Source organism: Carcharhinus amblyrhynchos, chromosome 23, assembly GCF_965287045.1.
Source record: "Carcharhinus amblyrhynchos chromosome 23, sCarAmb.v2.hapA, whole genome shotgun sequence".
Classification (NCBI taxonomy): domain Eukaryota; kingdom Metazoa; phylum Chordata; class Chondrichthyes; order Carcharhiniformes; family Carcharhinidae; genus Carcharhinus; species Carcharhinus amblyrhynchos.
Genome location: NC_137346.1, coordinates 19,265,856 through 19,280,588, shown reverse-complemented (window position 1 = coordinate 19,280,588; position 14,733 = coordinate 19,265,856). Strand labels below are relative to the sequence as shown.

Genomic DNA, 14,733 nt, shown 5'->3' with positions numbered 1-14,733 from the left:
CAATATTAAGATACCAATATATGTCATTCTGCAGCCATGTCTCTGCAATGGCCATCATATTGTACTTTGTTATTTCTCGTTGCACGCTCAGATGTTTCATATCAGATGCTTCTTGCATTCAGAGAGAAAGCCTTTAGTTTTGTCCTTATATCATTTCCGGCCTGATCTGCTGATTTACTCTTAGATTTGCAATCCACGTACTCTCTATCCCTTCCTGCCACAGTCTGCTTATCATTTCCCACATTCTTTCTGGCCTTTTCTCCACATCTCCCCAAATTTGATTCCTTGCTTTTACTATTTAATTTAAAAACTCTCTCTGCTTCATTACTTATGTGGCTCACTGGGATGATGTCCTCTTTGCAGCAGCAGTGACCTCCCTTCATTTGCTGTGATCTGTGGATTAGTTCTATACTGGAACTGTAAACAAATGCATATGTCTTGAACATTTCTTGCATTCAAACAAGCTGAGGGGAACACAAACTTACTGGACAACTCCAAAGGCTGAGTCCCCTGTATTCTTCCTCAGCTGGATTCCTTACCTGCCTCATTCACACCTTCCTGTTCCTGGCCACAAACCAAATCATAAGGCCCTATTCTAGCTGGGGTGACTGCCTCCTAGTACAAAGCATCCAGGTAACTTTCCCCTCCCTGGTATGTTGCAGTGTTAGAAGATCAGTCTTCAGCTCAACTCTGAGCTAAAGTTCCTTGAGCAGCAAACTGTTATTGCAGACATGATTTCCCTGGATCACAGTGGCATCCTGGAGCTCCCATATGCTACAGCACTGACACATCACCTGGCCTGCCATCCTAAATGTGTTTTAATTAATTACATAATTACCTTATTTACATATTTTCTTTTTTATATATATTTCAGCAATTTTACCACCAATTCATACACTGTTTTAAACCTTGGGACAGGAGTAGACCTCAACCACTCACTTGTTATTCACCAAACAACTAGCTCCTTTCTTGTACTAAATTCCTACAGGGTGAAAAGGGTAGGAAAAGCAAAAGGAAAGGAACAGCTTCTTCCCTGAACACCCAGGAGTGTACACAACCAATTAAGTACTTTTGGAGTGTGTTCATTGTCATAAAGTAGCAAGTTATCACAGTTAGTAATCATCTCAGTTGGTGTTGCTTTCACGAGCACTTCACAAAGGTCAGCATTTTGTGATGTCAGTCTCTATTCCAGGGAGTATGAGTCCTTAGGAACATGTGACCTCACATACATCGATACCTTGAACAAGTTGGCTTTTAATCTTTAGCATTTCATTACCCTATTATTGAAGAAACATGCAATTATCAAAAATAATACTGTAACTTCACAAAATTCTTTACTTTGGTCAGGATGGTTTACAGCACAATAGCCAATCCTGTTTGTTATATCATTTATCTCTATAACCTCACTGTTATCTACAAAATTTCCTAAAGATGGATCTTCACTTCTATGCTAATGGTCAGATGTTGCAATATAACTGAACACTTATCAAAGCCACATTCGCACCTCACGAGTCAAAAAGTTTGAGGTTCCGGACCCATTCCAGGATTCCGGCATGAAAATCTAAGCTGACATTCCAGCATGGTACTACAGGAGTGCTGTACCATTGAAAGTTCCACCTTTTAACATGGCACATTAAACTGAAGCCCTACCTGCCCTCTCAAGGCAATGTAGGCGAACCCAAGGCACTATTCTGAAGAGGCAATGAGGAGTTACTGCCAATGTCTCGGCCAATATTTATCCCTCAAGTAACAAGACAAAACAGATTAGCTGATCATTACCCACATTTTCTATTTTTGGGGGACTTGTGCACAAATTAGATACTGCATTTCCTACATTGCAACAGTGACTAATTCATTGACTTTTAAACACCTTATGTAGTGCAGTGGTTATGAAAAATTTTTCTTCTCTTATGGATAAAATTATAACTTTGAATGAAGTTAATGGTTTCTTTATTGAAGCCTCACAAATGCATCCATCAGTGCATGTTGTCTCCAAAATTTGTGACAAAACCAATAATATTTTGGGAGTGGATCTTTCTCTGAATTCTCCCAGAAATAAATGAACCATATCTTTGTTCTTGGTTACAACCAAAAAAAACTACTGATTGCAATTACAGCTTTATTGTATAACTAAAGGTGGCACGGTAACACAGTGGTTAGCACTGCTGCCTCACAGCGCCAGGGACCTGGCTTCAGGTCTGCACATTCTCCCCGTGTCTCCAGGTGCTCCGATTTCTTCCCACAAATAAGTAAACACCGTCCAAAAGGCATGCTGGTTAGGTGCACTGGTCATGCTAAATTGCCCCTGTACATCCGAGCAGGTACTGGAGTATGGCAACTAGAGGATTTTTGCAGTAGCTTCATTGCAGTGTTAATGGAAGCCTACTTGCGGCTAATAAATAAACTTTAAACCTGTAGTACGGCTAACAATCAATAATCAATTTCATATACATAATTTTCAATGTTTTGCAGTATTAATTTTGCAACATTTTAAGTTACGTTTGAGCTGCTTCGCTTTGTATGTATTTACATACTAATATTTTTCCTAATTATCAAGTCATAGTCACTGTAGCAGAACAATTGGCCAACTGGCAACTTTTTGTGTTTAATAAAATACCTGCAAAAGAACATTAGCGTAATTTCTAGACTGTTGTTTCTCAGGTGTTGAAGAAATTTAGACTAACAATCTCAAACTCATTAATGCATAAGTGTGAACAGATTTGTCCATAACAAATTTTTAATTACCAAGTGGAAATCAACTGTAATTTGCACATTAAAAAAAGCTCCTCCATTCAGTATATTATTTTGTGTATGATAAATTCCAATGTCTTTATTTTATTTCAAGCTAATGTTATTTTATCAAATTTAATGTAATCCTGTGGGCCGAGGAAGTTGGAAACGATGGTCCAAATCTTCCGGTCTCCAGTCATCAGAGATTGGGCATATAACTGAAGACGCACATCAGGGTACAATGTAGGTTGTGACATGGAGACCTACGTTGGAATTGCCTGGGAAGCTTAAACTTCCAAAGGCCAATTTTCTGCTTCCCAGAACCCAACATGAATATCTCTGGCTCTGAGCTAGATTCTGGTGATTTTGCAGATTTGAGGGGCTTACTTAATAGTTACTCAGGAAACATTAGACAGGCTAGAATCTGGCTTAACACCACTCATTTCACAACTGACCATTCCTCCATCAACTTCCTCATACCACCCAACTACTCAAAATCACCTGGCCAAACTTCAGCCAGGCCCCCAGTCTGACCAAACTACACCCCAGCCATCCAGTCACTCACCCATCTATCCACACACTAACCCACACTCATCTATTAAAAGACAGGAGCTTTAAGTATTTAACATACGGAAGCTTGTGCTGTTTAAAAAAAAGGTGGCCTTCTTCACAGGCCTCTAGTTTTCTACTAAATTCCTATAAAGGATTGAGTTCTTCTAAATTGTGGATTGGATTGGAAGTCAGATCTTTTTAAATATAACCATACAGAACGTAGCTGCTCCAATACTGATTGGAAACTTTGGGCCAACATTTCTTTTTTGAACTGCAAGTTCAATTACTTTGGCTCGCAGCAGAATTCTCTTTAACTTCCATACAAGTTTGTTTCTCTTTTATAGGTAATAAGTGTTCTTGAAGCATAGAATGCCTAGGGCAATGCAGAATTCCCTCTTTTTTGTGGATTGTGTAATTGATATATTTCCTAAAGCTCCTTTGTCAAAAAAAAATCTAGTTTATCAAAAGGAAAATGATTTAATTGATGGGAATACAAAAATGGATCAGTCATTTGCTTCTTCACAATCCCAATTAAAAAAACTAAATTATTTATATTTTTAAACCACAGAATGAGAATTTACTACCTATATAGTTATCTCAAGTCTGTTTTAAACAATTTCTTCCCTTTGCCCCTATACAAAATGCATTTGTTTTTGTTCTTCTTTCTGATTTAATTTTTCTACTTCCTCACAACATTACAATAAAGAGCAACAGGTGTTTGCTCTTTAATTTGATCATTCCTTTAAACAAATTTCTAATTCTGCAATTCATCATCTCAAGAAATTGACTATTCAGATTTTTCACTTGCTAAGTGTCTCCAAGGTAAACACACAATGAAAATACAAAAGTAGGAGGAAACAGCACTTAAATAGCATCTTTCATGCGGAAAACAATGGCAAGGTGCTTTATAGAGTCATAATGAGTCAACCTTTTAATATGCATTCACAGGATATGAGGGTCACAGGCTAGGAAAGCATTTATTGCCAAATCACTAATTGCTCTTGAGAAGGTGATGGTGAGCCACCTTCTGGAACCAGTGCAGTCCATCTGATGTAGGTACACCCACAATGTTTTTAGGAAGGAATACAGGATTTTGACCTAATGACAGTGAAGAAACTATGACATATTTCCAAGTCAGGATGATGTGCAGTTTGGAGGGTTCACAAGTATCTGTTGCCCTTGCCTTTCCAGGTGGTAGAGGCACCAGAATTGGAAAGTGCTGCTGAAGGAACGTTGGTGAGTTGCTATAATGCATCTGAGGATGGCACACTTACTCTGCATCAGTGGAGGAAGTCAAAACTTCAGATGGCAGATGATGTACCAACCATTTTGTCTTGGATGATGACGTCAAGCTTTTTGAGTGTTGTCAAAGCTGTACTCATCCAGGTAAGTGGAGAGTGTTCCATCACAATCCTGACTTGTGCCTTAGAGATAGTGGACAGGCTTCAGGGAATAACAAGTGAGTTACCTGTCGCAGAACTCAAATGGATGCTAAGATTAAAACGTGTTTGGTCACAGTAGATTTTGAAGGGGGTGTTATAATGGAGGAGGCCCTCTTCAATCTGAAATTTCAGAAGGAAATTCTAGAGTATGGAACCTGTACTGCTGAAGACACAATTAATGGTGAGGAAGAGAAAATATGCACAAAAGGCTTTTGGGAAATTTGTAGAGCTGGAGTAGATTACAGAGACTGGAGATGATAATGCCATGAAAAGGCTTTAAAATGGAAGAACTAAAGATAACTAATTTGAAGGTGCTAAGAAATTCAAATCCCAATGCAGGTTCACCAGGACATGGCTGATGGAAGAGTACAATTGTGCAGCATAGAAAATAGGGAAGAGTTTTGAATTTATTAAAATTTGTGGAGAGTGGATGACAGGTGGCTAGCCAGAAGAGCATTGAATTTTGAGTCCGGAGGTGAAGAGTGTGTGTTTTCAGTGGAAGAGAAGCTGAGCCAGGCAAAGAGCTTTACGCTATAAAGTTGATCAAACTTCCTATACGAGGAGATATTGTTTGTTCTGGCTATATAATGATTTTAAGCACAGTCATTTTAAAAATAGCTTAATCTCACAGCAGTTATGCTAAACTTCTAAATTTTAAAACCAAGCAGTATTTCACATGGAATATTCATACTACAATGAAGGCAACACCATGGCACAGGTGACAACACATTCTTACAAAAAAGATATGGCAAGAATAAAATGGCAATAGTGTCATTTACAGATGCACATTCTAACCAGTATTCTGTAAACTGTGTGTGCCCTTATATGCCCTGTTTCTGAACAGAACTCTCCACTCGCCTGATGAAGAAACAGCGCGTTCCGAAAGCTTGTGGCATTTACTATCAAATAAACCTGTTGGACTTTAACCTGGTGTTGCGAGACTTCTTACTAGGTCATAGGGGACAGAGAGTAGCAGTGGAAGGGTGCATTTCTGAATGGAGGGCTGTGACGAGTGGTGTTCCTCAGGGATCAGTGCTGGGACCTTTCCTGCTTGTAATATATTAACTGGTTTGATTAGTAAGTTTGCGAACGACGCAAAAGTTGGTACAATTGCGGATTGTGATGAGGACCATCAGAGGACACACCAAGATATAGATTGGTTGGAGACTTGGTAAAGAGGTGGTATATGGAGTTTAATCTGGATAAATGTGAGGTAATGCACTTGGAAGGTTTAATAGATGGAAAATATACAGTAAATGGCAGAGCCCTTAAGGGTATTGATAGGCAGAGGGATCTGGATATACCAGGTACACAGGTCACTGAAAGTGGCAACACAGGTGGAGAAGATGGTCAAGAAGGCATGCTTGCCTTTATCAACCAGGGCATCAAGTTAAAAACTGGCAAGTCATGCTGCAGCTTTATAGAACCTTAGTTAGGCCGCACTTGGGAGTATAGTGTTCTATTCTGGTCGCCACACTACCAGAAGGATGTGGAGACTTTGGAGAGGGTACAGAAGAGATTTGCTAGGATATTGCCTGGTATGGAGGGCATTAGCTATGAGGAGAGATTGGAGAAACTTGGTTTGTTCTCACCGGAGCGATGAAGGTTGTTGAGGGGAGACCTGATAGAAGTCTACAAGATTATGAGGGGTGGTGTGGACAGAATGGATAGTCAGAAGCTTTATCCTTGGGTGGAAGAGTTGATTAACAGGGGGCACAGGTTTAAAAGGAGCTGTTCAAGGCAAGTTTCTTTTTTAAACACAGTGGGTGCCTGGAACTCACTGTCGGGGAAGATTGTGGAAGCAGATACGATAATGACTTTTAAGGGGCATCTTGGGATTATGGCCCCCGGAAGAGTTGGGGGTTTTAGTTCAATCAGGCAGCATAGTGGATGCAGGTTTGGAGGGCCAAAAGGCCTGTTCCTGTGCTGTAATTTTCTTTGTGTCACACAGACTAGTCATACAACAGCCTGACAATCATACTCAGAATCATGTGATACAGATAATATTCCAGACAATCTCCAAATCACAGAAGAGGCCTAGCAAAAATGGCATTGAGCATTGGCATACAGTCACAAAAGAGTTGCCCTGGAAGACTTCAACACCAACCCTGAATGCCATAAAGTTTCATGCCATCAGGTCAAACATGGGTAAGGAAACCTCCTGTAGATCACTACATACCATGCTCTTTCAGCTGATAAATCAATAGTCCTCCATGTTGAACATCACTTGGAGGGAGCACGGAGGGTGGCAAGGCTGCAGAATGCACTTTGGGTAGGGACTTCACTGTCCATCACAAAAAGTGGTTCGGTAGCATCACTGCAGATGGAGCTGACCAAGTCCAACAGGGAGTAACAACTAGACTGGGTCTGCAGCAGGTGGTGAGTGAACCAACAAGACTGAAAAACATACCTCATCCTTACCTACCTGCCTTTTACAGATGCATCTATCCATGACAATATTGGTAGGAATGATCACCACAAAGTCCTTGTGGAGATAAAGTCACATCTTTACACTGAGTTAAAGTTTTTTTTTTAGTCGCAAGTTAAGGCTTACATTAATTGCAATCAAGTTACTATGAAAATCCCCTAGTGCCACAGTCCAGCGCTTGGTCGAGTCAATGCACCTAACCAGAACGTCTTTCAGAAGGTAGAGGAAACCAGAACACCTGGAAAAACCCATGCAGACACAGGGAGAACATGCAGACTCCACACAGACAATGACCCAAGCCAGGAATTGAACCCCAGTCCCTGGCGCTGTGAAGCAGCAGTGCTAACCACTAAGCTACTGTGCTGCCCCTGTTACCTCCATGTTGTGCGACTCTACTACCATGCTAAATGAGATGTATTTTGAACAGGTCAAATAACTCAAGACTGGCAACTAAGAGCCACTGTGTAATCTGTAACTTCATGATATGACATGTTCCCCCACTCCACCATTACCAACAAACTAGGGGATCAAGCCTAGTTGAGTGCAGGAAGGCATGCCAGGAGAAGCATCAGGCATATGAAATGTCAACCTAGAGAATCTACAACACAGGACTAAACGTCTACCAAACAGCATAAGCAGTAAGCAGTAAACAGAGCTAAATAAATCCACAACAAACAAATCCGATCTTAATCCTGCCACGTGCGTGGATGGTGGTGGACAATTAAACAACTCACTGGAGAAACAAGGCCCACAAATATCCCCACATCCTCAATATGGGACAGCCCAGCATATCAATGCAAAAGATAAGGTTGAAGCATTTGCAACAAGCTTCAGCCAGAAGTGCTGAGTAGATGATCCATCTCAGCCTCCTCTGGAGGTCCCCAGCATCACAGATGCCAGTCTTTGGCTAATTTGATCCACTCCACGTGATATCAAGAAACAACTGAAGGCAGTGGATACTGCAAAGACTATGGACCCTGATAACATTCCTGCAATAGTACTGAAGACTTGTGCTCCAGAACTTGCCAAACTGTTCCAGTATAGCTACAATACTGGCATCCCTCTAGTAACGTGGAAAATGCCTAGGTATGTCCCGAACACAAAAAAAGGACAAAAATCTAACCTAGTCAATTACAGCACCAAAACCTACTCTTGATCAGTAATGGAAAGGGTCATCAACAATGCTATCAAGCAGAAATTGTTTAGGAATAACCTGCTCTCTGACACTCAGTTTGGGTCCCACCAGGGCCAGTTTCAGACCTCATTACAACCTTGGCTCAAACAACAAGAGCTAAATTTACACTTGTCACCAAGGCAGCATTTATCTGAGTGTGGCATCAAGGAACCCTGGCAAATCTGAAGTCAATGGGAATCAGGGGAAACTTTTGCTGGCTTGCTTTATACCTAGATGGTTGTGATTGTTGGAGGTCAATTATCTCACTCTGCAGGAGTTCCTCACATTAGTATCCAAAGCCCAATCATGTTCTGCTGCTTCACGAATGACTTTCATTCGATCATAAGTGGTCAGAACTGGGATTCTCGCTGATTAGTGCGCAATATTCAGCATCATTCGGAACTTGCAGATATCAAAATAGTCCATGTCTGAATGCAATAAGGCAATTCTTGTCACACAAGTGCTAGACAATGACCATCTCCATTGAGAGAGAATCTAACCATTGTCCCTTGACACTCAATGGCATTACCATCACCAAATCCCCCACAAACTACATCCTGGAAGTTACCCATTGACCGTAAAATGAACCGGACTGGCCACATAAATACAGGTGACAACAAGAGCAGGTCAGAAACTAGAAATCCGGCAGTGACTAACTCACCACCTGACCCCCTAAAGCTTGTCAACCATTGACAAGCACAAGTCAGGAGTTTTGCGGAACACTCTCCACTTGTCTGTACTGGTGCAAATACAACACTCAAAGCTTGACACGATCCAGGACAAAAACAGCCCACTTGGTTGCCATACCATCCACAAGCATTCACTCCCTCCACCACCAATGCAGTGGCAGCTGTGTGTACCACTTACAAGATGGAATTCACCAAACCTCCTTAAAGAGCATCTTCCAAACACATGACCATAACCATAGACAAGTACAAGGGCAGTAAACACCTGGAACACTACCATTGGATATTCCCCTCCAAGTCATTGACCATCCTGACTTGGAAATGTATTACGTCATTTCTTCATTGTCACTGTGTCAAAATTCTGGATCTCCCTTCCTAATAGTGTGGGTGTAACAACACATATGGACTGTAGCAATTCAAGACTGTGGCTCATCATTGCCTTTTCAGAAGCAATTAAGGATGGACAATAAATGCTGGCCTAGCCTGTTACACACCCATCAAGAATAGATTTTTTTTTAAAAATGCACTGTCCAACAATTAGGGGGTCAAAAAACTGCATCAAAGACTTGAGAGCATTTGTAAACATTCCCAATTCTAATAGTCAATTAGGGCACACAAGAAAAAAAAATGCACAAGCATTTTCCTTCATTGGAAAATTTAAGATTATATAATATATATACAGCTCTGAAATTGTATATATGCATTTATTCTTTGTTTTGGTCCAAGTAATTCAAATGTAGAAGGCAATTTGCATATGACAATATTAAAAAAAATGTTAAATTGAAGGCAAACTTAGAATCATTTTAAACAAATGATTCAGCAATAGAAACCCAGACATGCCTGCACCACTTTCTGTTCACACTAAAAATAGGCACAGGCACCAACTCTGGCCTAAACAGGGCAACACTCTAACTTATAGATAAGAAAGATTCATATTAATCTGTTACATTATCTAACAATGCAAGAAGCAAAAAATATAATTAAACACATTTCAAATACCTTATTTCTACCTTCCTTCATCTAACTTTAAAAAAAGTCAAGCCGTCAACTACAAACACTCCCAACAGAGCAGTTTTGAAGAAGTATCCCAGCCACTGATGCAAGCTTCCGTTCAGAGTAAAGGAGAAATGTGATAGGTTGTCAAAGTGTCATTTCACCTATACTGCAATGAGACAGCTGGGTAGTTACAGGCCTTCTAAAAATAACAAAAGAACGTACATGCTCAGATCCAACAGTTGGTGCTTCAGTGTAACTTTATTTGACTTTTATTCTTCCCTTGTGAAGTCATTAAAAAACAGCAGTGTGTATAAAACATTAAATGACACAATTCTTTGGTGTTGTAATTGTCCACGCATCACGATTCTGGAGCGTTTATATTCTCTTTCGGCGGAAATGACACCGGTAATCATTGACGATATTTCCATTCAGAGGAAAAACCCCCCTCCTTTTCCTGTTCAGAGCTAACTTGTAACATATGTTTGTTACAGATATAGCTGTTTAACTCTTCAAGGTTTGCCACAACCTTTCACACTTTGCAACACAAAAAAATTAAAATTGTAGCTAATACTGTCAATATTTTTTAAGAAGCTTGAAATCAAATGAAACTTAATGCAATCAAACTACACTGTCAGCTGCAATTACTAAAAATACTAATAGCTCAGTGTAAGCTGACTAATACGTGATTTTAGAATGCCAGGCACATTCTACCACATAATGCATTATTTGGCTTCTATGGGGAAGTTGTTGGTTTGTCCCTTAATAGCCTCAAAGTTGATACCTCCATACTGCGGTGCCAATCCAAATTATTTGCTAAAGTTTTGGAGTAGAGCTTGAACCCACAAACTTCCAGCTTAGCGCAGAGTGTTACTACTGAATTCAGACTGACGCACAGGGAGATGCATGCAAGATTCACCAGTTAGACCCAAACAACTCATTTAGTTTGTCATCTTTAGTATCACTGAGAGAAAACCTGATGATTAGCAAAGTGAAGGCTGCAAATGATTTAGGTATGAAAGTGGATGAGGTCCTGAAAGCAGACTTCAAGGAGCTAAGAAAGTTTGAAAAACAGAACCTCTAAAGCAGTAATTTCAGGATTACTCCCAATCCCACGTGCAAATGAATATAAAAAAAGGTGGGGGTGTAGCATTATCAGTTAAAGAACAACAAGTACTGCATAGGAATAGGTCCTTCAGCCCTCCAAGTCTGTGACAAACATGATGCCCTAACTAAAAAACCTTCTGCCCTTACTCTTAAATTTTGTTAATGTGCCTGCTTCCTGACACCTGCCATTCTGTGTGAAAAACGTCCCCTCTACATCTCCCTTAAACTTTCCCCCTCACACTAAACCTGTGCCCCCTTGTAATTGACACTTCCACCCTGGGAAAAAGCATCTAAATATCCACTGTCTTCACCTCATAATTCTGTAGACCTTTATCAGATCTCTTCTCAATCTTTGTCTTTCCGGTGAAAACAATCCTAGTTTATTCAACCTCTCCTCATAGTCAACATCCTGCTGAACCTTCTTTGCATCTTTCCAGAGCTTCCACGTCCTTCTGGAGAAAAAAAAAGCACACACAATACTCCAAATGCGGCCGAACTAAGATTTTATAAAGCTGTTACATGGTTTCCCAATTCTTGTATTCAATGTCCTGGCTGATGAAGGTAAGCATGCCATATGCCTTCTTAATCACCTTGGCACTTGTATTGCCATTTTTAGGAAACTGGCCTAGATCCCTCTAGATGCTAATGTTTCTAAGGATTTTGCCATTTTCAGTGTATTCACATCAAAATTTGATCCTCCCAAATGCATCACCTCACATTTGTCTGGATTACGTTTCATCTGCCATTTCTGTGCCCAAGTCTCCAATCTATCTATATCCTGTTGAATCTTCTGACAATAATTGCACTATTAGCAACTCCACCAATCTTTGTGTCATCCGCAAATGTACTAAATCAAACCACCCACATTTTCCTTCAGGTCATTTATATATACTATGGAGGTCCCAGCACTGTTCCCTGCAGAACCCACTAGATACAGATCTCCATTCTGAAAAACCAGCTCTGTATTCATTTAGCCAGCCCACCCCGAATCCCATGTGATTTTAGTTCTTATATCAGTTTGCCATGTAGGTCCTTATCAAACACCTTACTGAAGTCCATATAAACTACATCCACAGTCCTTCCCTTATCAATCATCTTTATTCCCTCTTCAAAAAACTCAATCAAGTTGGTGAGTCATGATCTTCCCTGTACAAAAACATGCTGCCTGTCACTAACTAATCCATTTTCTTCCAAATGTGCATACATCCTATCCCTCAGTATCTTCTCCAAAAAGCTTCCCCACCACTGACATCAGGCTCACTAACCTATAATTTCCTGGATTATCCCTGCTTCCTTTCTTAAACAGGGGAACAACACTGGTTATTCTTCAGTCCTCCGGAATCTCGCCTATGGTCAAAGAGGATGTGAAGATATCTGTTAAGGCCCCTTGCCTCCCGCAGTAGCTTGGGATAGATCTCATCCAGCCACGAGGACTGGTCGATCTTGATCAATTTAGGATACACAACACTTCATCCTTTGATATACTGACATTCTCTGGAGAGTTCACACACTTATCCCCAACCTCAACATCCATCATACCCTTCTCCTTGGTGAATACCAATACAAAGTAATCATTTAGGAGCTCACCCACTTCCTGTAGTCCCAAGCATAACTTCTCTCCATTGTCCGTGAATGGGCCTACTCTTCCTCTCGCTCCTAAATATGTGCATAAAAAGCCTTGGGATTCTCCTTGACATGGTTTGCTAAAGACATTTCATGGCCCCTTTTGACCCTCCTAATACTGCATTAAGTTCCTTCCGATATTCACTGTACTTCTCAAGGGCTTCGCCAGTTTTTAGATGACTAGACCCATCATATGCTTCCTTTTGACCAAGCTCACAGTTTCTTGTCATCCATGGTTCCCAAATTGTGCCATTTCGATCCTTCATTTTTGCAGGGTCAAGCCGCTCCTGCACTTCATTCAACTGACCTTTAAAAGCCTCCCACATGCCTATGTGAACTTGCCCTCAAATAGCTACTCCCAATCCACATTCCCCAGTTCCTGTCTAATTTGGACATAATGTAATGAAACAATTACAGCTGTAAGGAGGGATGATAAACCAACAAAGCATCAAATGAGGCCATATAGATTGAAATCAGAAATAAAAAAGAATGCAACCACCTTGCTAGGACTTTACTATAGACCCTGGAATGTGAAAAGTATAATTCTACATTTACTCTTATGAAATGAAACTGGGCTCGTAGATGAAGCAGTGGGGACCATTTTGGTGATAGTGACCATAGCATACTTAGATTTAACATCACTATGGAATAGGATAAAGATAGAACAGGAGTAAAAGTTCTAAGCTGGGGAAGGACATGTTTTGCAATGCTGAGGGGTGAGCTGGCAAGAGTAGACTATATGCAGCTATTAAAAGAAACTGTCAGTGGGAGGCATTCAAAGATGAAGTTCTACAACACAGTGTAAACGTGCCCACACAAAGAAAAGGGTTGGTACTACCAAACCTAGAGCCCCCTGGTTATCCAGAATCTCACAGGCCAACATGCAGCAGAAAAAGAAAGCTTACAACAGTCATAAAAGACTTAAGAGTAGAAAACACAGAGGATTATAGAAAATGCAGGGGTGAACTAAAAATGCAAACTAGGAAAACAAAGAGAGAGAACAAGAAAAAAAATATTGCCAGGTAAAGCCAAAGAAAATCTTAAAATGGTTTGTCAATACATTAAGAGCAAGAGAATAACTTAAGGAAAGGGTAGGGCCCAGAGATGTGCATTATAACTTGTGTGTTGATTTCGAATATGTGGGCAGGGTTCTCTTCTAAAGGAGAGGGATGATGCAGACATTCTAATTGAAGGGGAGGAGCATGAAACATCAGATACAATATACAGAATGGGAGAGGAAGTTTTGGAAGGACCTAGCATCCTTGAAGGATGGTAAATTATCAGGGCCATATGGATTGTACCCCAGTCTGTTAAAGGAAGTCAGAGAGACTCACTATCCTCACTAGATACAAGTGGGGTACCAGGAGATTGGAGTTCTGCTAATGTTGTACCATTATTTAAAAACCATCTTAAGATTTTTTTTGGCTTTACCTGCCAATACTTTTTTCTTATTCTCTCTTTGTTTTCCTAATTTCCATTTTTAGTTCACCCTGCATTTTCTATAATCCACTGGGTTTTCTACTCTTCAGTAGTTTGTGACTGTTCTAAGCTTGCTTTTTCTGCTGCATGTTGGCCTGAGAGATTCTGGCTAACCAGGGGGCTCTAGGTTTGGTAGTACCAACCCTTTTCTTTGTGTGGGCATGTTTACAGTGTGTTGTAGAACTTCATCTTTGAATGCTTCCCACTGATTTGACAGTTTCTTTTAATAGCTGCATCTAGGCCAGAAAAACCATAAGCTGGTCAGTCTGACTTCAGTGGTTGCAAAATATTGGAAAGAATTCTGGAAGATAGGATAAACAATCACTTAGAAAGACAGGGATTGATCAGGGATAGTCAGCATTGTTCTGTTAGGGGAAGATTGTGTCTTGTTAACTTAATAGACTTTTTTGAGGAAGTAACAAGGAGGATTGATATGGGCAGTGCAGTGGACACAGTCTACATGGATTTCAGCAAGGCATTTGACAAAATCCACATGGCAGACTGGTCAGTAAAGTGAAA

At 40.4% G+C, this 14,733-nt stretch overlaps 1 protein-coding gene across 15 annotated transcripts in view; it reads right to left on the bottom strand.

Moving 5' to 3' along the window:
• The window catches only part of myo18ab (myosin XVIIIA b), a 233,272-nt gene that overhangs the window by 150,698 nt on the left and 67,841 nt on the right, over positions 1-14,733 (bottom strand). For 3 of the 15 annotated variants that reach the window (XM_080210777.1, XM_080210781.1, XM_080210782.1), the window contains exon 1: positions 10,012-10,101. The exons of 10 other annotated variants lie outside the window; for them this stretch is intronic. Coding sequence is in view for 2 of the 5 variants with exons in the window: in XM_080210779.1 (XP_080066905.1) it covers positions 10,012-10,032 (21 nt within the window). In the remaining 3 variants the exon portion in view is untranslated. Of the gene's footprint in view, positions 1-10,011; positions 10,120-14,733 lie in introns of those variants that run through there. 2 more of the 15 variants (XM_080210779.1, XM_080210784.1) reach the window with 1 other exon arrangement.